The 23,498-nt window shown below is 41.9% G+C and overlaps 1 protein-coding gene across 2 annotated transcripts in view; it reads left to right on the forward strand.

Moving 5' to 3' along the window:
- Window positions 1-23,498, forward strand: part of LOC132284656 (DExH-box ATP-dependent RNA helicase DExH14) — an 87,981-nt gene that overhangs the window by 54,323 nt on the left and 10,160 nt on the right. For both annotated transcript variants that reach the window (XM_059786780.1, XM_059786781.1), the window contains 2 exons: window positions 2,339-2,434; window positions 2,593-2,760. In XM_059786780.1, the coding sequence (XP_059642763.1) occupies window positions 2,339-2,434; window positions 2,593-2,760 (264 nt within the window). The remainder of the gene's footprint in view (window positions 1-2,338; window positions 2,435-2,592; window positions 2,761-23,498) is intronic.

Raw genomic sequence — 23,498 nt, forward strand, 5'->3', positions numbered from 1 at the left:
TTTATATCCTTCAACACATTGTATGAACAGAAAGTAACCAGCCGGGATCATTCAATATATAAACTATATCCACGATCTCAATTGTAAAATCATCCCACATCACAGTTAGATAAATCAACTTCGGCTATCCAAGCACTTGTATCTTCTAGGACATCAAAGAGTGCATAATTATCTATATCAAACTAAAATAATTAGTTTACTAGAAGTTCATTTGGCTCAACTTCCTGCATCTCTGGTTTCATCTTATTAGATCCATAATATAATTTGTTTGAGAAAGTAATATCCGCTTTCAAGATATTACTGCTTTTTTGCTTACAAATACCAAAGATTACGTAGGTTTTCATATGAAAATGTATACTCAAATGAAATCAGTTTTTTTGGTCGTTTATGCCTTTAGGATCACCATGTATACTTAATTGGTTCATGTATGCAAGTAGTTAATTTTTTCTCCTGTGATCACATTGATACAGAACAATTGGATGTGCTCTCCAGTTTCCCCTTACCTATAGGCAGACACCATAATCCCAACTTATTATTAAATCAGTTCATCGAGTACTTTCAGTTCGTAGTTTGTCTCATCAATCTTTACATTTTGTGTAAATCATGCTGGTAAACATCATTGAGCCTCATTTTTATCAGTGAAGCTTATATTCACTTCATATATTTGATAAGTTGTTAAAATAAATAAAAATAAAAAGCATAAATTTCAGAACTGATCAACAAAAAAAAATGCACTTACACCTTCAAGTTAACCAGTGTAGAGGAGTCTCGCGTGACTAGGTATTGTTGACTTTAGCTTCCCAAGAAGAATTAAGGGAGATATCGGTAAAGGTCGTATTCGAGAAAGGTCGTATTTGGCTTGAGAGAAATAGGAGATATTTTGATGGAAAAAAGAAGCCTGTTTCTATGCTTAAGTTCTCTGTTATTTCTACTCTTTTTTGTTGGGTTTCAGGGAGAGATTATAGATTTATGGAGGAAATTATTGTTTTCTTGGCCTCTCTGAAGGTCTAAGGCACCCTTTGGCCCTTTTGTTTCCTTTTGATTCTTTGGGCTTCGCTCCCCTTTTGAGTGTTTTTAATAAAATCTTAGTATCAAAAACAAAAAAAAAAAGGTCGTATTCGAGAAAGGGCACGCCTATTATCCATCTCCGGCAGGCCAGGAGTTACGTTCGACCTATATAAAGCAAAACTTTGGCCACATAGGGTGATACGTTTGAGGGGAGGCACACTGCTTACTTTCAACCCCTGTAGGATAGTAACATCAACTGTTCATAGAGATTCGGTAGCCTTGCCTGGGAGGCACGTCTTATGTCAGGGAATTGCATGGAGGAATATTTTAGTACTCCTTGATGGAGCATCGTGTACCACAACACACTATGATTCCACTTGGTAGTACTCTCGCAATCCAAGTCGTGGATCGGGAGCTATGGGGCTGGCGCGCGACAGTTTGTAGCTCAGGCATTCATGGTGTGTGATACTGCCAGCAAAACATCATGATCCCAAATAGGAAAGGGTTTGTTGTGGCATGGTGGCTTGAACAAGAGGCTTATTGGGTGAATTGGATAACCAGGACTCATTGGCTTGGGATTTCTACTCCACTCTAAAATTATATATAAACAACAAGAAGACAAAAATGCCCTTGATACGATAAGGCCTAGTGACCCAAACTCTCTAACAATATTAAACACTTGCATAAACTTTTTTAGTTGGGCTACTTATTAATTTTCTCTGTAGCTATTAGGCAAAATTGGGATGTGGGCGGGTGTGTGTGATTGGGTTCGTGATTTTGTGTTGAGTGAGCATCACCATCATCACAAATCCTGTTACTAATTTTATCTTATTGGTCTTTTGCATTGATAATCATTTGCTTGATGTTTTTTATTGGACCCCATGAAGCTATACAAAAACAATAGAATTATTGTTTTTTTTTTTTGTTTTTTCTTTTGAAATTAATTTTAATAAGTTTCTCCCAGTTGCTTTCTGGTTTTCCAGCTAGCAATCTGGGCCTCCTTAAATTTAATCCGGGATATATTGAAATATTTCATGCTTAGATAAGGTATCCTATGTTTGGCAAAACATAAAAAAAGTTCTTGTTGCTGCAGCAAAGAAATCTTTATAAAAACTTGAGTCAGTAATCGATGTTGATCATCTTTTGCAAGGCTTAGTTAAATCTGACTATCGCATGTTTAAATTCTGACATATATGCACCATAAAATTATGAACTATATACTATATGTGAGGTTTGGACGTCAGAAAAATGCTCGAATCCATGTAATATAATCGAATACATATGAGATGCATTTTCAGATTATTTTTTAAATGTCCTCTGTTTGTTCTAGGAAAATTACAATGAAGGATTGTCTGAGAAAGTTCCATATATGGTGGATAAGAATCGCCTAGATGATCCACATGTTAAAACAAATCTGCTTTTTCAGGTCAGTGTCATTTTGGACCATAATTTTTTAACATAATTGTGTACTTTCTATGTTGTTCTTATTTTTTTTCGTTTCTTTTCTTTTATTTTACTTTGCAAGTCTTTCCCCATTTCTTCATAGTTTTGTTTTCACTTACAATAGTGACGTTTGGGATTCAGGCACATTTTTCTCAGTTGGAATTGCCCATCAGTGACTATATTACAGACTTAAAATCAGTGTTAGATCAAAGTATACGTATCATCCAGGCAATGATAGATATATGTGCTAACAGTGGATGGCTTTCAAGTGCAATTACTTGTATGCATCTTTTGCAAATGGTCATGCAGGTATTCCTCTTTCTATATATACATTTATCCTTTTTCAAGATGCATGAAAAATTTAGTAGAGAATGAGAATACTAATATTGCTTCCTGCCTACCATAAATATGTTTTTTAGATTACCATTCTAGCAAACTCTGTAGCTGTATGGTTTCCGCTAGTAAAAGCTTGTTATTGAACCTCCACGAGTCTTTTTACTTGTTTGTGTTTTTTTTAGAAAGTTTCCTATTTCTTTTTCTTCATCCAATAACTTTTTTCTACATTAAAATAGTGGATTAAACCTGGACAGTGGGACACATCTTCATTTTTTTTTTCTTTCTGTGAAGTATTTCAATAGAAAGTGACTTAGGGGGCACGATCCCTTTAGAAAAGATGTATATAAATCAGCATTGCATCATATATCTACTGCCTTAGACCCAGATATACAACACACCAAAATCTTGCTCTTTCACCTATAGGTGGGTTCTTCCCCTTCATTAATGACGCTGGTTCTTCTACCCCTGTAGGCACCACATAAGACAAAGGCTGCAGCCCCCAAGACACTTCCATCTGTAATTGTTGGCTGGCTCTCTTCAATTTAACTTGACCCATACAGCCCATGTATGTCAAATCGAGAAAAATACCAGAACACCTTTAACTCCTAAAACCTTGAAACACTTATAAAACTATACCAGCATCATACTAATTCAAAAATGAACATAAACTAAGACTCGACTAACCACCATGGACCCTCATTTTTCTTGAAACCTAGACTCTCCTTGAGTGGCATGGGCCAAGACGAGCGAACACAGGAAGTTCTGTCTGGGTGGGAGTTGGGGGGCAAAAGTGACGTTGTCAAAGGTGAGCCTAGGCATGCCCCTAGGCTCCAAGCTGATATAGGCGCAACACTTGTGCCTGTTGTGTGCCGAGGCGCGCCTTTGACAACACTAGCAACTTTAATATGGAATATGAATACTTTTATAGTAATTTAATTTTTTTAATTGTGCGCCTCGCTTCACTCAATCTCGCGCCTCGCCTTGTGTCTAGGCTCCAAAGGACCTCTAGCGGCTTAGTGTGCCTTGTGCCTTTGACAACACTGGCAAAACTAATAGTATGAATATATATTTTGAAAACATTAAAAATGATAGTTTATTTCTTCTTCGCAATAGAAATTCTAACATAAATTTTTTAGTGTGAAAGAATCTAAAATAAGATTGCTTATAAATCAAAAACATTTTAATCCATTAAGTGCATTAAAAAATATATCTAGTCAATTTTTACATAGACATGTACAGATTGAACAACAAATTTAACCCCATCATTTATCCCATATATCCAATTAAGTATGACTTGGGTATTTTGATGGAGGGTTTATATAAAATGGGTATTTGATGGGCCAAATGTTATGTGGGTTTTGGTCGGCCAATGTTGTGGGTTTGGAGTGGCTTGTCAAAAATTTATCATGTAAGCTTGGGGGCCAAATCTTATTTTGGGAGACTTATTACTTAAAGAGGGGCCCACTTAATGGAACTTCTATTTATTTATTTATTTTGGAAGAAGGGGAAGAGGGGGGTGGGTGATGGTCCGCTTGGTCCTTCTTATGTTCCACCCTTGGGCCCAAATTTCTAGTTTTAGGCTTTAGAGTAGATATGTCTTCTTGCCAAGAAATAACTACAGAAATTTCTCTCACCCTCTATTGAGAACCCAACCTGGTCAAGTTAAGAATCCGACAGAGAAGGTTCTCTCTATAATTAAAGGAATGATATGCTGAATGTTTAAGCTATGCTGTTATTTAAACTTATATGGTGGCAAGCTTCTGGGAGGCACATACTTCATCTGAAAGGAACAATGCTTGAAATACTTTGTTATTATAGTCCCTGTTATCCGTCATATGATAGTCACAATTATAGAATGACTTACCATATTAGCAGAGATATGATAGCCACAAATCATTGAGTTTGACATTATTTATGCCTATGTCTAGCCATAGAATCTGCTGTGGTTTGATTTTATTTCCTTTCTTGTAATATTAACATGTGCTTTTTTATCTATAAAAATACTAGAGCTCCACAACAACTGTTTTGTTTTCTTATTCTTCTTTGAAGAATTTTGATTGCTCACCACAGTAGATGAGACCTCTGGAGAATGAGTCTCGAGTACCCGTCATATCATTTTCATTCTCAATAGCATCAAAAGGATTTCTCAAAGTAATACCTTCAGCACAATATGTAGATGCAACAACATCAATAGAAGTAACTGCAGCATCAACATTCTTGCCCCTATCACTTACATTTACCTTGGATAAGTTCTTACCACTTAACTAACCTTTTCCCTTTTGATTGGAGCCTGCTCTCTCCTGAGATTTGGAATCTTCATCATGAATCTCGACTGAAGCCTTCTCAGAAATAGAGCCATCATCATCCCCGCGATCATCATTGCCATTGCGCTTTCCAATCGGTACTTCACCATCAATTTCCTGAACATCACTCTCTTTAATCAGCTTACCTTTCTGTTTAATCCTCCAAACAGATTAGTAGAAGCTTTCGGTGGTGCCGTAAGCTTCTTAGGGAAATCCCCTTCCAAGTGATCAATAGCATGACAGAGAGCATAATTGTGGCTTCCACATGGCTTCGATCAAAGCCATAAAGTAGACCCATGCAGCAAGAACTCCACCATATTAATGAATGATTGATCTCATTCAAGCCTTTACATATTTCTCCTATGTTTCTTCTATATTGTATTTCTTTTTGGTACCAGAGACACCACCTTTCCACACCCTCCTTCTCTACTTGGTTGGAGGAGAATGCCATGTTGATGTCATTGCTTCTTAACTCAATGACTCCAGATATTAGCGCCAGTTTTCTTCGACTTCCCACAGCTCATGCTATTTGGGAAGCCGTGGCTCAAACCTATTTTGATAGTAGTGATGCTTCTCAGATTTATGAACTGAGGCGCAGGACAAATAAGACTCGACAGCAGGGGAAGACATTGGCTAGATATTTTCTGCTTTGCAGGCCATTTGGCAGGAGTTGGATTTTCTCCAGCCATGTGATATGGAGTGTGTTGGGGGATAGAACAAAGCTAAAGAAGAGAATTGAGAATGAAAGGGTCTACGATTTCCTAGCCGGCCTCGTCCCAGGGTTTGATCAGATCAGAGTACAGGTTTTAGGGCATGATCCTCTTCCCAATCTTCACGGTGCATATGCCTATGTTTGACGTGAGGAGCTCCGTCAGGCCACCACGCTTACAGGTGTCTTACAGGAGAGTTTAGCCTTGGCTACTATGCAGACTCCAACTGCACTGGTTATGTCTCGCTCGAGGAAACCTGAGAACAAAGAGTCTTTGTTCTGTACACACTGTAATAAGGCTAGACATACTCGAGAGACTTGTTTTAAGCTGAAAGGTTATCTCGACTGGTTCCGTAAGAAAGGTGGATACAAGGGGGATAACTCAAATTCTAGACGACATCATGCAACCTTTGATGTGCAGTCTGATGCACAATCTTTTGTTGCAGCCCAGCCACAATATTCTCAAGCTCAGGTAGATAAAATGATGCAAGAGTATGCTCAGAAGCTATCCTCAAAAGAGGCTTCATGTAACTCAGCCAATACAGGTAACTTTGGATTAGCCTTGAACACTTCTGGTCGTGTTGAGTCATCTTGGATTATTGATTCAGGTACTACTGATCATATGACACATGATATCTAGATTTTTTTCTTCTTATAACACTCATCCTAGTACAAAGAGTGTTAAAACAACAAATGGATCTATTTCTATCGTGTCTAGGGAAGGTTCCATTCCAATTAGGGATGGCAATTTGACTCGTCCCCGTGGTTACCCGCCTCGCCCCGTTTTTGGTGGTTTTGGGGGACCGTTTAGCTTATTTGGGCGGGGATGGTTTGATGTAATAAAAACCTGCGCGAGTTTGGTGCGGGCGCGGGAGGAGGTCGCCCCGCACCGCCCTGTCCTGTTTAGATAGAAAAATTACTTAAGTACCCTTATTTCATTAGTATATATATTTCCCAATACATATTAAGTACCCTATATAACAATATTAAAGTAACAAATGAATTTGATTAGACAGAAAGTTGCAATGGTGAAGAAATGAAGATGAGGGAAAAAAAAAAAAAAAAAACAAATCTATTTCAACAATGAATAAATTATGGTCTTAAACGGGGCGGGACGGGTACTCGCGGGGGTAAAAATGTTAAACGGTTGTGGGGATGGGGTGGAAAGTCTCCCCGTTTTGGCGGTTTTGGGCGGGGACGGGGGTAGGGTTTTTAAACGGTTGCAGGGGAGGGGGAGGGTACACCCGCCCAAACTTGCCCCTGTTGCCATCCCTAATTCCAATTACTTCTTCGATGTCTCTTTCTGGTGTCTTACATGTTCAATGTTTATCTGATAACCTATTGTCCATTAGTCAGCTTACTAAGACTCTTAAATGTTCCGTAGCATTCTTTGATACTAATTGTGTCTTTCAGGACCTTCTTACGGGAGCGAAGATTGGTCTTGGTATAGAAAGAGGTGGTTTGTACTACTTGGATATGATCTGGGCTTCAAATGGAAAACCAAATCAAATAGTTGGTAGGTCAAATTCAGAGAGCAGATTTGGCTATGGCACAAAAGATTAGGACACCCCTCATTTAGCTATTTGCATAAGTTGTTTCCATCTTTATTCTCCAGAATTGATGTTTCTAATTTTCATTGTGATAGTCGTGTGTTAGCCAAACACCATCGCACTTCTTTTCCTTCAAGTTTTAATAAAAATTTTGTGCCTTTCTCAATTGTTCACAGTGATGTGTAGGGCCATCCCGTGTTCCTAATCATTCAGGTTCTAAATGGTTTGTTTCCTTTATTGATGATTGCACTCGTGTTTCATGGATCTATTTGTTGAAAGAAAAAAGTGATGTTTTTTCCAACTTCCAATCCTTTCACCAAATGGTTTAACACGAGAGTATAGGTTATATGATCAGATAATGGAGGGGAGTATTTTAAGAGAGGGCTTAGTGTCTATTTTCAGGCTCATGGAGTCATTCATCAAACTTCGTGTGTTGATACACCCTAGCATAATGGAGTAGCAGAGCGTAAGAATCGTCATATCTTAGAGGTTGCTAGGTCATTACTCTTTGCTATGAATGTTCCTAAAACTTTATGGGGGAGATGCTATCCTTACCACAACATATCTCATTAATAGAATGCCTTCAAGAGTCCTTTAATTTCAAACTCCTCTTCAAACATTATCCAAAACACACGCTATTCCAACACTTCTTCATATTCCACCCTAAGTGTTTGGCTGTGTTTGTAATACTCATATCCACAAACAACGCCGGAGTAAGCTGGATCCGAGAGCACTCAAGTGTATTTTCTTGGGGTATTCTGCCACACAAAAGGGATACAAATGCTATCACCCTCCTTCAGCAAAGATGATTGTTTCCATGGACGTTACTTTTGTTGAAAATCAGGCTTACTATTCAGAGGGAGATTCAAATGCTTCTCTTCAGGGGGAGAATTTGGGGAATGAAGAGAAGTATTAGGAGGTGTTGCCACTACCATTAACCAATGTATCATCGTCTATTGAAACTTATGCATCGATTTCGAAGGAATCTCCTGAAAATTCTGCACTGACTTCAAATAAATTCCTTGAGCCACACAGATTTGTATACTCAAGAAGGGAGAAGACACAGACAACTTAGCCACCCATTAGCGGATCCAAGGGGGGGCTTGGGTGTGCTCAAGCCCACCCAAATTTTTTTTTTTACTATACCTAATTTTAGCACAGCTAAAAAAAATATATATTATTACTAATATTAGCCCACCCAAAGAAATGTTAGCCCACTCCATTGACAATTCCTGGATCTGCCTTGTAGCCACCTCTTGATCGACCCAATTACCAATTAAGCGCTTATGTGACTGGTAATCCTGAGGTAGTTCCTTCCTCTAAACTCTTTATTGATACTTCTATTAATGAGTTGGCTCATTTACCTATTGATCAACTTGATCAACCACATGATGCTACTGAATTAGTTATTGAGAATTAGGTACGTTATCCCACTCGAGAAAGAAAACCGCCCTCTCATTTTGGTTTTTCAGTTATAAAATATCCCATCTCTCATCACTTAGAGGCAATTTGATGTGAAGAATGCATTTCGTCACGGCGATTTAGAGGTAGTTCCTTCACATCATTTAGAGTGGCCTCTTCAACAGTTTGATGTGAAGAATGCATTTCTTTACAGCGATTTTGAGGAAGAAGTATACATGGAAAAGAATAAAAAAATATTCCTCTAAAAGAGGTAAGGTATGCAAATTGAGGAAATCCTTGTATGGACTCTAACAGTCACCTAGAGCTTGGTTTGGCATGTTTACTCGGGCCATGAAGAAATATGGATACCACCAAAGCCAGTCGGATCACACTCTCTTTCTCAAACATTCACTTGGAGGTAAAATTACTGCCTTAATCATGTACGTGGATGATATTGTGATGACTGATAGTGATGGTGAGGAGATGGGTAAGTTGAAAGCATATCTGGCAAAAGAATTTGAGATCAAAGACCTTAGGTCTTTATGATATTTTTTGGGTATTGACGTTGCTAGGTCAAAGAAGGGGATCTTTGTTTCCAACAAAAATATGTCTTAGACTTACTGGTTGAGACTGGAATGTTGGCTTGCAAACCTGTTGATACTCCAATTGAACAAAATCACAGGTTAGGTGAATGCACAAATGATACACCTAGAGACAGAGAGAGATACCAAAGGTTGGTTGGAAAGCTAATATATTTGGCACATACTTGCTCTGACATAGCCTATGCAGTGAGTGTAGTAAGTCAGTTCATTCATGCTCCTTACGAAACACATATGTTGGCTGTGCACAGGATTCTCAGGTATTTAAAATCAACTCTTGGGAAAGATCTGCTATTCTCCAACCATGGTCATCTCGAAGTGGAAGGAAATACAGATGTTGATTGGGCAGGATGTGTAATAGATAGAAGATCAACTTCAGGATACAGCACCTTTATGGGAAGGAATCTAGTCACGTGGCGTAGTTAGAAACAACTGTTGGGGCCAAATCCAGTACTAAAGCAGAATTTAAAGCCATGGCTCATGGTATATGCGAGATGTTGTGGTTGAAGGCTTTGTTAAAGGAGCTGGGCTTTACTTCTAGGGATCCAATGAAGCTTTTCTATTATAACAAAGCTGCCATTAACATTGCTCACAATCCAGTTCAGCATGATCAAACTAAACATGTTGAAGTGGATAGACACTTTATCAAGGAGAAGTTGATATGTGGATTAATTTGCACTCCGTTTTTGAAGACAGAACATCAACTTGCAGACTTTTTGACAAAGGGAGTGTCAAGTACGACTTTCAATTTGGTACTTGACAAGCTGGGCATTCGAAACATCTACGCTCCAGCTTGAGGGGGAGTGTTGGAAGATATATATTATTTCCCTTGATTTTAGGGATTTGATTGATTTCTGACTATTGTAAATTAGAACAAGATTGTAGGACAGATTTTTTTTTTTTGATAAGTAAAATTTATTAAAGAAACCGCTCAGAGGGGGAGCGAAACCCAAATACAAAACAAGGCCAAAAGCGCCTTAAGCCTTCAAAGAGGCCAGAAAAACCACCAACTCCTCTACAGAACGAAAATCTCTCCCCTGAAACCCAATAAAAAAGAGTGGAAATATTAGAGAACTTAAGCATAGAGATAGGCTTTTCCTTTCCATCGAAATATCTCCTATTTCTTTCAAGCCAAATGCACCACCAAATGCACAGAGGCGTAGCCCTCCAAGCGTCTCGGATGAGAGCCCCCACTGAAAAACCTCTCCAAGCCTCAATCAACCCTCTAGAGGATCCAGGCATGACCCAAGGGATCCCAAACAGTCCAATCATCAAATCTCCCAACAGTCCCTAGCCATGCTGCAATGAAGAAGAAGGTGATCAACGGTCTCCTCATCTCGCAAGCACATATAACATCTATTAATCACCACCTGATTCCTCCTCCTCAAATTATCCTGAGTTAAAATCCTACCCAAGACAGAAGTCCAAGCAAAGAAAGCCACCTTAAGAGGAGCCTTGGATCACCAAATAGACTTCCAAGGGAAAAAACCTCCAACGCCAACCGCAAGACATCTGAAAAAGGATCTCACCTCAAAACGACCCTGAGGGTTAGGAATCCAAAGCCAACAATCAAGATCCCCAATTGTAATCGTCTGACGGTACAACAACTCCAAAAACCGGATGACCTCCTAAACTGAACATCCCAAGTCAATCTCCCGTTATCAAGATGATAACAGTCAACCACCATGGTCTGCCTATGAGAAGCAATCCTGTAGAGACGTGGGAAAGCGGGAGCAAGAGGAAGCTCCCCACACCAAAGATCCTCCCAAAATCTGATCCTCCTACCATCCCTGATGCGAAAACGAACATGCTTGCAGAAATCATTCCGCCCCTTCCGAATGACAGTCCAAACCCCCACACCCCTAGGACCACGCACCACAAGAGAACTCCACCCTCCACTACTCTCCCCAAATTTATGCGCGATAACCCTCCTCCAGAGCCAACGCCTTTCCACCCCAAACCTCCACAAGCATTTCCCAAGGAGAGCCTTATTGAACGGAAACAACCTCCTAATCCCTAAACCATCCTTCCGAATTGGACAGCACACTTGCTCCCAATGAACATAGTGAAACTTAAACTCACAACCCCCCCCCCCCCCCCCCCCCCCCCAAAAAAAAAAAAAAAAAAAAAAAAAAGAAAATTGCGTTGCAACCTCTCAATCCTCTCCGCCATAGAGGAAGGAATCTAAAAGAGAGATATGAAATAAGTGGGGAGGCAAGAACATAGTTGTTAAAGGCGCCGGAGGCGCAAGGCACCTCCAGGCGCCATCTCATCGCCTTCAGTGACTTAAGGCGCATGGGTTAAAGAAGTCGTGTGCCTTTCCTACACAGGCGCGCCTAATTGAAGTTGTAGTTTTTTAATTGTTTTATTATATTGGTTTTGTAACTTTTGTTTGTGTATTCACTTTATTGTTCCTATTATATTATTTTATTAGTTAAAAACCTACAAGCTACATTGTTACAACATAAAAAATAAAAAAAAAGAACCAAAAAGCAAAGCAAAGAAGACAGAGGCAGCGACGACTTGGACAACAGTTGGACTCTCGGTCTCGGTCCTCTCGGATCTGCGTTGATATGCCGGATCTGCGTCGGCGACTCTGCCGGTAAGTTCTCCAACTTCTCCTTCTCTCTCTTCTTCTTCTCTCCTCCTCCTCTTCTCGGATCTATCTCAGTTTTTTTTTCTCTTCTTCTTCTCTCCTCCTCCTTCTCTTCTTCTTCTTCTTCTTCTTCTTCTTCTTCTTCTTATTTTCTTCTTCTCTCCTCCTCCTCCTCCTCCTCTTCTTCTCTCCTCCTCCTCCTCTCGGATCTGTCTCAGTTTTTTTTTTCTCTTTTTTTTTTTTTTTTTTGATAAGTAAATTGTATTAAAAGCGATCAAAAGGGCAACGCGTCCCAAACTATACAAAGACAAAACGGAGCCTATGAACTCAAAGAGCTCATAAAATCAACAATATCCTCAAGAGAGGAGTGGTCTCTCCCCTGACCCCAACAAAACAAATTACAAATGATAGAGAATTTTAACACCCCAATGGAGGATTCCTTTCCCTCAAAAGATCTTCCATTACGCTCTCTCCAAAGGCTCCACCAAATACAAAAAGGGATCACCCTCCAAAAAACTTTGGCCTGAGCCCCCACCCATTGGCCCCTCCGCATATCTAACAACTCCCAAGATGACCGAGGCATGACCTAATGAATACCAAACAGGCCAAACATCAAACTCCAACAATCATGAGCCACAGGACAGTGCAATAAAAGGTGATCCACTGACTCCCCATTAATCTTGCAAAGACAACACCTATTAACAATGATATGCCTTCGCTTCCTCAAATTGTTCAAAGTCAAAATCTTGCCCCAAGCTACAGTTCACATAAAAAAGGCCACCTTAAGAAGCGCCTTAGACCTCCACACCGTCTTCCATGGGAATGAGGTACCATGAAAACCAGAAAGGCACACAAAAAAGGACCGGACCTGGAACATCCCCTGAGAAGAAGGCACCCAAATCAAGGAATCTGCCCCAGACCCCTCCACCTCCTGTCCGTAAAGGAGAGCCAAAAACCCAGTGACATCATCCAGCTCCCAATCCTGAAAAGCTCGCCGGAAACGCACATCCCAAGACAACCTTCCACTATCAAGGCGATAGTAGTCAGCAACCATAGCATGTTTGTCAACAGCAATCCTGAAAAGCCTGGAAAACAATAGGGCCAAAGGCCTATCATCATACCATGGATCCTCCCAAAACCGGACAGTTCTTCCATCCCAAACTCTGAATCTAATATGTTTGGAAAAGGCATCCCACCACTTACCAATGGCCCTCCACACCCCCACTCCGCTAGCAGACCTGACTGGTCTAACTGACCACCCTCCTCTCTCCTCCCCAAAGCGACATGAGATAACCCTTCTTCATAATCTATGTCTTTCCTTACCAAATCTCCAAAGCCACTTACCAAGAAGAGCACAATTGAAAAGGGCCAATCTCCTAATTCCAAGCCCTCCCAACCGAATAGGCCTGCAAACCTGTTCCCATTTGACAAGATGACACTTGAACTCTTCTCCGCGACCCCCCTCAAGGAAATTACGTTGGAGCATTTCTAGTCTTCCAACAATAGAGGCTGGAATACGAAAAAGCGAAAGAAAGTACGTTGGAAGGCTTGACAAAGTGCTCTTCACTAACGTAACTTTACCGCCCTTTGACAGATATTGTTTTTTCCAACCCGCTAATCTTCTCTCAACCCGCTCAATAACCGGGTTCCAACTTCCCACCTTCCTAGCCGAGTACCCCAGCGGCAAACCCAAGTACGAGATGGGAAAGCGTTGCGTCCCACACCCTAGAACAGCAGCCAGAGTGTCCACCTCCTGAACCTCCCCCACAGGAACAATCACACTCTTTCCCACGTTTACTTTCAAACCAGAAACAGCCTGGAAACAAACCAAAACACATCTTAGATACCTCAACTGGGATACATCAGCCTCACAAAAAACAATAGTGTCATCCGCAAAAAGTAAATGAGAGATCTCCAACTGCTGAACTGATTCAGGGCCAATCTTGAAACCCCTAAGAAAACCCAAATCCACCGCCCTTCTCATCAGCCTGCTAAGGGCCTCCATAACAATAATAAAAAGAAAAGGGGAGAGAGGATCCCCCTGTCTCAACCCACGAGAACTGCCAAAGAACCCCGAAGGAGAGCCATTCACCAACACCGAAAACTTGACAGTGGAAACACAAGAAACAATCCACTTCTTCCATCTCTCACCAAAACCCATCCTCTCCAATAGATAGAACAGGAAATTCCAGCAAACATGATCATAGGCTTTCTCAATATCCAGCTTGCACAGAACACCAGGAGTCCCACTACGAAGTCTAGAATCCACACATTCGCTAGCAATAAGAGCGGAATTCAGAATCTGTCTACCCCCAACGAAAGCATTCTGAGACTCAGAGATAACTCCATCTAGGACCTCCCTCAATCTAAAGGCAAGGACTTTTGCAATGATCTTGTAAATGCACCTGATCAGACTAATGGGTCTAAAATCCTTGATATTAGAAGCACCACCCTTTTTAGGAATAAGGGCAATAAAAGATGCGTTAAGCGATTTCTCAAATCGCCCCGTGGAATTGAACTCATGAAAAGTGCCCATAATCTCGTACCGGACCACCTCCCAGTTTTCCAACAAAAATCTTATCGTGAAACCATCAGGACCTGGAGCCTTATCACCATTGCAACTCTTTAAAGCCTTCAGCACTTCCTCCTCCGAAAAAGGATTTTCCAGCCCATCAATCGAAGTGAAGACCATCTAGACGAGGTCTCCAACGAAGAGGCTCAGAATAAAGTCTTTGATAGAAAGAGACAATAGCACTTCGCACCTCCTCCTCCGAAGACAAAATTGCACCATCCACACACATCCGCCCAATATGATTACTCCTCCTATTAGCATTAGCAGTTCTGTGAAAAAACTTCGTATTACGATCCCCCTCTTTGAGCCATAATGCCCGAGATTTCTGACGCCACGAGATTTCCTCCAAAAGAGCAATCTCCACACATTCTGCCTGGCAAGCTGCTCTTCTACTGCATTGAGATTCCGTAATAGCACCCTCCCCTTCCAATCGATCAATCTCCGCAATATCAGCCAAAGCCCTATTCTTCCTCCACACCAAGCTCCCAAACACCTCCTTATTCCACCTTTTAAGATTTGTTTTCAGGATTCGAAGATTTCCGGCAAGAATATGGCTTGATGTACCCACCACCAGATTCTCCTCCTACCAAGAATGGACAAATTCCTGGAAGTTATCTACACGAAGCCACATGTTCTCAAATCTGAAAGGAGTATTGCAAGATCTCAAACCTCCACAGTCCAAAACCAAAGGAATGTGATCCGACGTCAACCTAGCCAAAACTGCCTGAACAACATCCGGGAATTTCTCCTCCCATTCACCTGAAATAAAAAATCTATCAATGCGAGAGAAAGTTGGAATTTCCCTTCCACTGGACCAAGTAAAGGAAGCTCCCTCAAGAGGGAGATCAATAAGCTGGTGGCCATCAATAAAATCAGAAAAGTGCATCATAGCCTGAGTCCACGGGCCAACTGTAGACCTCTTCGCCGGGGATCTAACCACATTAAAGTCTCCTGCCATACACCAAGGAAGAGCCCACCTCCCCTTCACCCCACTCAACTCCTCCCTCAAACCATCCCTCACAACATCATCAACCGGCCCATACACCCCAGAAAAACCCCAAGTGAAGCCATCCTCCTCCATTACAAAAGCACAAGATAAAGAAAATCTCCCTCTGCAAACATCAACTTTAGTCAGCCATCTCCTATCCCACATAATAAGAACACCTCCTGAAGTCCCAACAACATCCAACGCCTCCCATTCAACAAAGCGGTTGCCCCACAGACTTTTCACCACCCGATCAGACAAAGAATCAATCTTTGTTTCTTGAAGACACACCAAGTGCACCCCCCATTTCCTCACTGCCATCTTCACCACCCTGCGCTTGCCCGGATCGTTCAGACTGCGGACATTTCACGATAAAATTCGAAACTTCATGAGGAAATAATCATCCCCTTCACCCCCCTACCCCTCCCTCCTCCCTTAGCATTACCCCTCTCCTTCTCCCCCCCACTCACCCTTCTCTCCCCTCTCCCTTCTCTCCCCTCTCCCCTCTTCTTCTTCTCTTCTTCTTCTTCTCTCCTCCTCCTCCTCCTCCTTTTCTTCTCTTGGCCGAGTCAAGTTTGGCAGATTTTTTTATTTTTATTTTTCTTCTTCTTTTTATTTATTTATTTATTATTATTATTATTTTTTTCTCGAGTCTGGAGACTCTGGACTGTGACAAATTTATTATGTTGCTATTTTATTTTAATCTTAAAATAAAGTTGCTAGTTTTTTTTTTATTGGATTGCTGTATGTGACAGAATGTAATTCTTTTTCTTAGTCACCCAAAAAAAAAAATTATTGAAATCAGAAGGTATTTAATTGATTTTCTTGTTAAATTTGCAGAGGAATACAAAGCTTCTACTATATACAGAATTCACATAACACCAAATAGAGAGAGATAGAGAGAAGTTGTCCAGTTAACACCAAATTGAAGTCAAATTAACATCAAACTTAACACTGAAATACTGAATCCATAAAAATTAGCACCAAACCGATCTATCTCCACCCATCTATTTCCCAATTTGAGCCAACACATTCTGCAGTTACTTCGCTTAATCACAATTGCAGCCAAATTGTATGCCTGTATTTATTCCATTCTAACATGTTAAAATGAAATAATTAGTTAAGTCACAAGTGTACTCTAAATTATAGTTATATTATTTTCATATAATATAATTAGGTTCTATTATTGAAAGAATGTTTAGTTGTTAAATCACTTACCCAAAAATGAAAAATAGAATGAATCATAGTGCTTATAGTTATAGAAAATTAGATTGATTTTTTATATGTACTATTGCATCTTTAATACTTTATTGGGTGGGTTTTGTTTTTTTTTTTTTTTGTCAACGTGCGCCTTGCTTCAGTCGGGCGCGCGCCTCGCCTTGTGCCTTGCGTTTTTGCGCGCCTTGAGCCTTTAACAACTATGGGCAAGAAAGGGTACTCTTAATCAGAGTGACCCGACCCCCCTTAGAGAGATACTGCTTCTTCCAACCCGCCAGCCTTCGTTCGAATCTATCCACAACCGAATCCCAAATCCCCACACTTCTCGAAGGAGCACCCAGGGGCAACCCTAAGTAAGAAATAGGGAAGGAGCCAGTGCGACAACCAAGAATTTGTGTAAACCTCTCAATCGCAGGGACCTCCCTAATCGGCACAAGAACACTCCTGCCAACATTCGCCTTTAACCCAGAGACAACTTGGAACCAGACCAAAACACATCTCAGATATCTCAACTGAGCCACATCAGCATCATAGAGCACTAAAGTATCATCAGCAAACATCAAGTGGGATATCTCCTATTGGCTAGCAGCATCCCTGCCCACCCTAAAGCGTCTCAGAAAACCCAAATCAACCGCCCTCTTAATCAATCTGCTAAGGGCCTCCATCACAAGAAGGAACAAGAACGGAGAAATAGGATCCCCTTGTCTCAACCCCCTCGAACAAGAGAAAAAACCGGTCGGAGCTCCATTCACAAGAACTGAAAAACGAGCACAGGAAATACAAAACAGGATCCATCTCCTCCAACGCTCCCCAAAACTCATCCTCTCCATCAAGTAGAGGAGGAAACTCCAGCTCACATGATCGTACGCCTTCTCGATGTCCAGCTTGCACAAAACACCTGGACTCCCACCACTCAATCTGGAGTCAATACATTCACTAGCAATAAGAACTGAATCCAAGATCTATCGACCTCCCACAAAAGCATTCTGAGAGTCTGAAATGACACCATCCAAGACCTTCCTCAACCTAGAGGCCATAACTTTAGCAATCAACTTGTAAATACACCCCACCAAGCTTATAGGGCGAAAATCCCTAACATCTAACGCCCCTCCCTTTTTCGGAATGAGAGCAATAAACGTGGCATTCAAACTCTTCTCAAAAGAGCCCTGAGCATGGAAAGCATGAAAAGTACCCATTACCTTCTCACGAACCACCTCCCAGCACTCCGAGAGAAATCTTATGGAAAAACCATCGGGACCTGGGGCTTTATCCCCGTTACAACTCTTTAAAGCGGAAAGGACTTCCTCTTCAGAAAACGGCTCCTCCAGAACAGAGCTCTCCTCACTCGATAATGAATCAAACTGAAGCCCTTCGAGCAAAGGTCGCCAACCAGCAGATTCTGTGAGCAACATCGAGTAGTAATCAACAAAACCCTTACAAATCTCCTCCTCCTTACAAAACACCTCCCTATCCACACGGATTCTCCCAATGTGATTGCCCCTCCTATGAGAATTGGCAAGTCTATGAGAAAATTTTGTGTTATTATCCCCTTCCTTGAGCCACAATGCTCTAGATTTTTGCCTTCACGAAATCTCTTCCATGACAGCAATCTCAACAAACTCCGCCTGACACTGCAACCTCTTAAGTCTCAAGGAATCCGACAAAAAACCCTGACCCTCCATCCGATTAAGATCAGCAATCTCTGAAAAAACCCTATTCTTCCGCCAAACAAGGTTACCGAACACCTCTTTATTCCAAACTTTAAGATCGTTCTTCAACAAACGCAACTTAGATGCAAAAGAATGACTAGGAGAGCCACTCACACTATACCCCTCCCACCACGATCAAACACACTCCAGAAATCCCTCAGCTCGAAGCCACATATTCTCAAATCTGAAAGGGGATCTTCTATTACGGAAACCACCACAATCCAACATCAACGGAACATGATCAGATAAAGGGCGGGCCAAGGTAGCCTGAACAACATCCGAGAATTTCTCTTCCCAATCACTCGACACAAGGAATCTGTCAAGACGAGAGAAAGTAGGAGGAGAACGACCACTAGACCAAGTAAAAGGACCACCTAGCAAAGGCAAATCAATCAACCTCGATACATCAATGAACTCCGAAAAAGACTCCATGTCAAACGTCCATCTTCCCCCCGTCGACCTCTCGAAAGGAGAATGAACAACATTGAAGTCCCCTCCAACACACCAAGGCAGCTCCGCTCCCAATGCCTACGAACCTCTCCCAACTCCTCCCAAAACAGATGACGTACACTATCTTCTGTAGGGCCATAAACACCATAGAAAACCCAACGAAAATCATCCTCCAACAAAGAGAACACACAGGAAGCAAAGAAAAACCCCACCTGAGAATCCACCAAATAAACCCAACGGTTATCCCACATGATAAGAACTCCACCCGCAGAGCCAATTGCATCCAGAGCAATCCACTCCACAAAACAAGCTTCGCACAATCAAGTCCGTCATCGAAGCAATCTTAGTTTCTTGCAAACACACAACATGACCACCCTCTTTCCGTAGAACCGACTTCACAACTTTTCTTCTCTTCGAGTCATTAAGACCCCGGACATTCAATGATAAAATTTGAAGCTTCATAAAGAAACAGATGAAAAAGCACTCCCACTCCTCCTTCCACCAACCCTTTCCCTGGACCCCTGTTCCTCCTTTCATAAGTAACGACATCACTGGGACTCCTCACCTCCCTCTCCCCCACCTCAGCTTGAAACCCAACCCTACTCGTCACCCTATCCACAAGCTGAGCATCAAGATTTTCATTAAACAGCCTCATCGCCTCATCCATCCTACCTTCGAAAGACACTCCCAAAAGAGAACCCAACTCACCACCCTTCTCTCTCAGCCACTCCTCTTCCGGCCTCTCCTTACCTATACCAGCAGCGAATGCCTCCAAACACTCCCCCTCCGGCCCCATAACAGCCAAAGGTTCAAACAAGCGAAAATCAAACTCACCCCCTTCCCACTGAACCAAGCCCAAATCCCCTTCAAAAGAGGAACCTTCATCTCCCTCCCACCCATCGGAAAAAGAAGGGGAACAGCAATTCAACGGCTTTACAGCCCCCTTATCATTCCCAGAAATCCTTGAATTGCACTGCACGCTCTTCAAGGCCAGACGATCACGCAATTCCTTCAAAAAAAAATGTTGGCTAACACATCATCAAGCTTAATTTTCACATCCCTTCCCACGCAAACCATAACTCCCTCGCTACTAAAATCACAAAGCCGAGAGGAGCCAAGCGCGAAAACACTGTTTTCATCTTAACAATCAACCTCAGGCTCTCCCTCAAAAATTGGGGACAAGCAAAATGACTCCTCCACTCTCTTTTGCAACCCCAAACACCGTCGTGAAACTCCACAAGGATGATAGGAAGAGGAGAAGGGTGAAGAGGAGGGAGCCCAAGTGAAAAGACCAACTTACCCGGCACAGAGTCATCTGGGGAACTCGGAACCCACTTTTGCTTCTCCTTCCTTGACCATCTTCTACGAAAAGAAGGAAGGGACACTTTCTTCTTCAGACGGTGACCCTGAACACACCTCTTAGATCGATGTCCTCCTCTGGAGTCATCAGAAATCACGCCAGACGGATAAACAACGTTGTCATCCACAACCTTAGACAGGGGCCCAAAACTATTGCTCAACAGTAGCCCAGAAACAGCATTAAAAGAATCCGATCCGCCCTTTAAACCACAATCTAGATCAACAAGCCCAAATACAACAGAATCCTTCAGTTGGGCCGTCTTACCTTCAAACGGACCCTTTGAAGCCCGATCCTAATCATTGCCAATCCAAGGCCCACTCGATGAAGGGACACTATTTCCCAAAATCTTAGCCTTCGGCCCAACACTAAGCCCATCACCACAAGAGTGTACCAAAACGTTCGAAGCCCAAGCATTTGAACTGAAATGGGAACCAGCTGTATTCCACTTATAACGTCCGATGCCTGTGCGCCATCCACGTGTATGGCCAGCAAAGCTCCTTCTCCCATGCGCATGATACGCGTTACGCGTTTGGTTCGCGTAAGGGCCAGCACTTTGTCTTCCCCGATCCCACATCTTCAAGAACGCCGGACAGCCAACCTCGGTGAAAGCTCCCCTCCTCTGAGAATCCCGGAAACCCTTGTACCGGCAACAATCAGACACACCCGACGAAACATCTTTTCTTTTCTGAGTGAAAATTCGTCGAAAACATTCCGAATTGCGAATCTAGAGGTCATCTCTCCATTCCTTCCATCTTTGAAGCTCGACCAATCCCTTCTTTCCCATAGATTCCCACCTCAACCATTCGGTCTCCTTGAGCAAGTGCGAACCATCCCCTCCTTCTAAACTTTCCGTCGTCGGCACAAGTTCCGGAGGTTTCTCTTCCCACACAGCCACCTTATAACAAAACCGATCGTCGTGAATGAAAACAAAAGAAGGGCAGACCCTGCCGTCTAAGATTGTGATACGCACCCTTTCAGCATCCAAGGTTTCATCGGCCTGCACCCAAATAAACCCCCCACACAAATCTCCGACCGTCACAAACAGGGCATTGCTCCAGAGATGAAGAGGGAGACCATAAAGCCTCACAATCTTTAGCCCCTTTCCTTTCAACACCTCAGAACACCCTACCCTGAAGCTCTAATTGTCAACCCGTAACTTAGCCGTCCCCCAATCCTGACGCCCCTCTTTGAGCACCCGTGAAGCTTCTGCCAGAGAGGGAAAGCGAAACAACAGCAAGGAGTCCGGCAGAGGAGAAACCCCAACACTGGAGGAGACCTTCCAAACACGAGACGCCCAAACCGCGATTTGAGCCATATCACCCACTTCCTTATCAAACTTGCCCACCAAACACAAACGAAGGTCCTCTTTTCTTCTTCCAACCGAGTTGTCATCCAGAAAATTCGAAGGTCCTCTATACGTGTTTGCAGATCTTGCAGTCCCACCTTGAAACAGACGAGGCAACCTAGCAACTTCCAAAAACGAATGCATAACAAAGGCGAGGAAAACAAAAAGCCCACAACGACACACCCAACAGAGAAAGAGAAAGCGCAAAGAAAAATGACAGAGGATTGCATCGGAGTTGATGACTCCGGTGACTGGTCGGAGTAGTAGACTCCGGCCGCATCTCAGTCACAGCAAACTTTCTCTGCTAGGTCACTTTTTAATATCAAAAGCAATGTAAGAGACATTGAATTGGGATCTAATAAGCATTGGGGAGCAAGTATTGCAATGCCAATAGTATGGAATGAACCTTTACCTAGGCCTTTTTAATGTTTGAGAGCAGTTGGAGATATTGGAGTGAGCGTTGCTTGGCCATCTGGAAGAGGGACTTTGATTCCATGTCCAGAAGAAGTTTTAACAAGTAACTAGCTAGAAGATAGGCTTTGATTTTATAAGATTGTAGGATAGATTGATTGCAGTAAAATATGATAGATTGATTGCTTTAAATTAGGAACAGATTTGTAGGAATATATTTTTTTCTTTTCCTTGTAAAGCTTTCCCTCTTTCCTATATATACTTGTACAAGATGTTAATGTTAATATATGATCAGAATATTTTACATAGAGAATTTCTACATTATTATCGTGTGACAAAGTATGGCAAATTCAGGGTCCTCGACTGTTAATTCTCATAGTTGGAGTTCTGTAGGTGGTGGTGTTATTTTGCCACCAACTTATCAGAAAATCTAGGACTTCAAATCACCATAGTGAAGTTGAATGGTTCTAATTATTTGATTTGGGCACAGTTTGCGAGGATGTTCATTGGTGGCAAAGGAAATATTGGATATATTTCTGATTCTGAAACATATAGCTATAGCCAGCTAAGTTTGAGAAGACATATCCACAGTGGTTTCAGATAATGCTATGGTTATGTCTTGGCTAGTCAATTCATTACAAAACTCTCCCTTACTAACAAGTTTAATCACACTAATACAATAAAATCAATTAAATCACTAAACACAATTACAAGTCACTAAGCATGATTAAAAGTCGTTAAGCATGAGTAAGAATCACTAAGCTGATTAAGAATAACTAAGCACGATTAAGAATCAATAAATGTGATTAAGAGTCACTAAACACAATTAAAAAGCCTAATAAAAACCTAGTATATCACATTCTTGCTGGGTTGAACGACGAGTTTGAGTATGCTCGTGTTCACTTGTTAGGCTTGTCTTCATTCCCTACTCTAGAGGATGGATACTCCTACGTGTTGTCAAATGAGAGCCGTCAAACTCATCCATTAGGTGTTGCTTTTGTTGATCGCTCTGCTATGGCAGTTCGTGTTCCCAACCCTTCAGGAACTGCACCGTCCCAGTTATTTTAGAGTTCTACCACCTGCCCTCCTCTTCAACGACAACGTGGGCGGTGTGACCATTGCGGTAAGCTTGGTCACATCAAATTTCGCTGTTATGTACTACATGGACACCCACTACACTAGAAACAACAACTACTTAGATCCTCTGCACATTCTGTTACGCAACCAGTCTCATTGTCTTCTCCTGCTTACTCTACCTCTTCATCTTCTGCTGTAGTTATCTCGGCTCAGGCTGATTTGGACAAGTTCAAACAATTCGTCTATCCAATGGAGGCATCATCTCAGCCAACATCCACTTATGCCCACTCAGGTACTATTGCATCTGCACAGTGTATCTACATCTTCGACGCCATGCATCATTGATTATGGTGCTTCAGACAATATGATTGATATGTCCTCCTCATCTTATAGTATCTGCTTTGGCAATCGCAAGGTATGCCTTGC

Source organism: Cornus florida, unplaced genomic scaffold (assembly GCF_030987335.1).
Source record: "Cornus florida cultivar Cherokee Brave unplaced genomic scaffold, ASM3098733v1 CherokeeBrave_3.0.0_Hap2_Chr11, whole genome shotgun sequence".
NCBI classification, from domain to species: Eukaryota; Viridiplantae; Streptophyta; class Magnoliopsida; order Cornales; family Cornaceae; genus Cornus; species Cornus florida.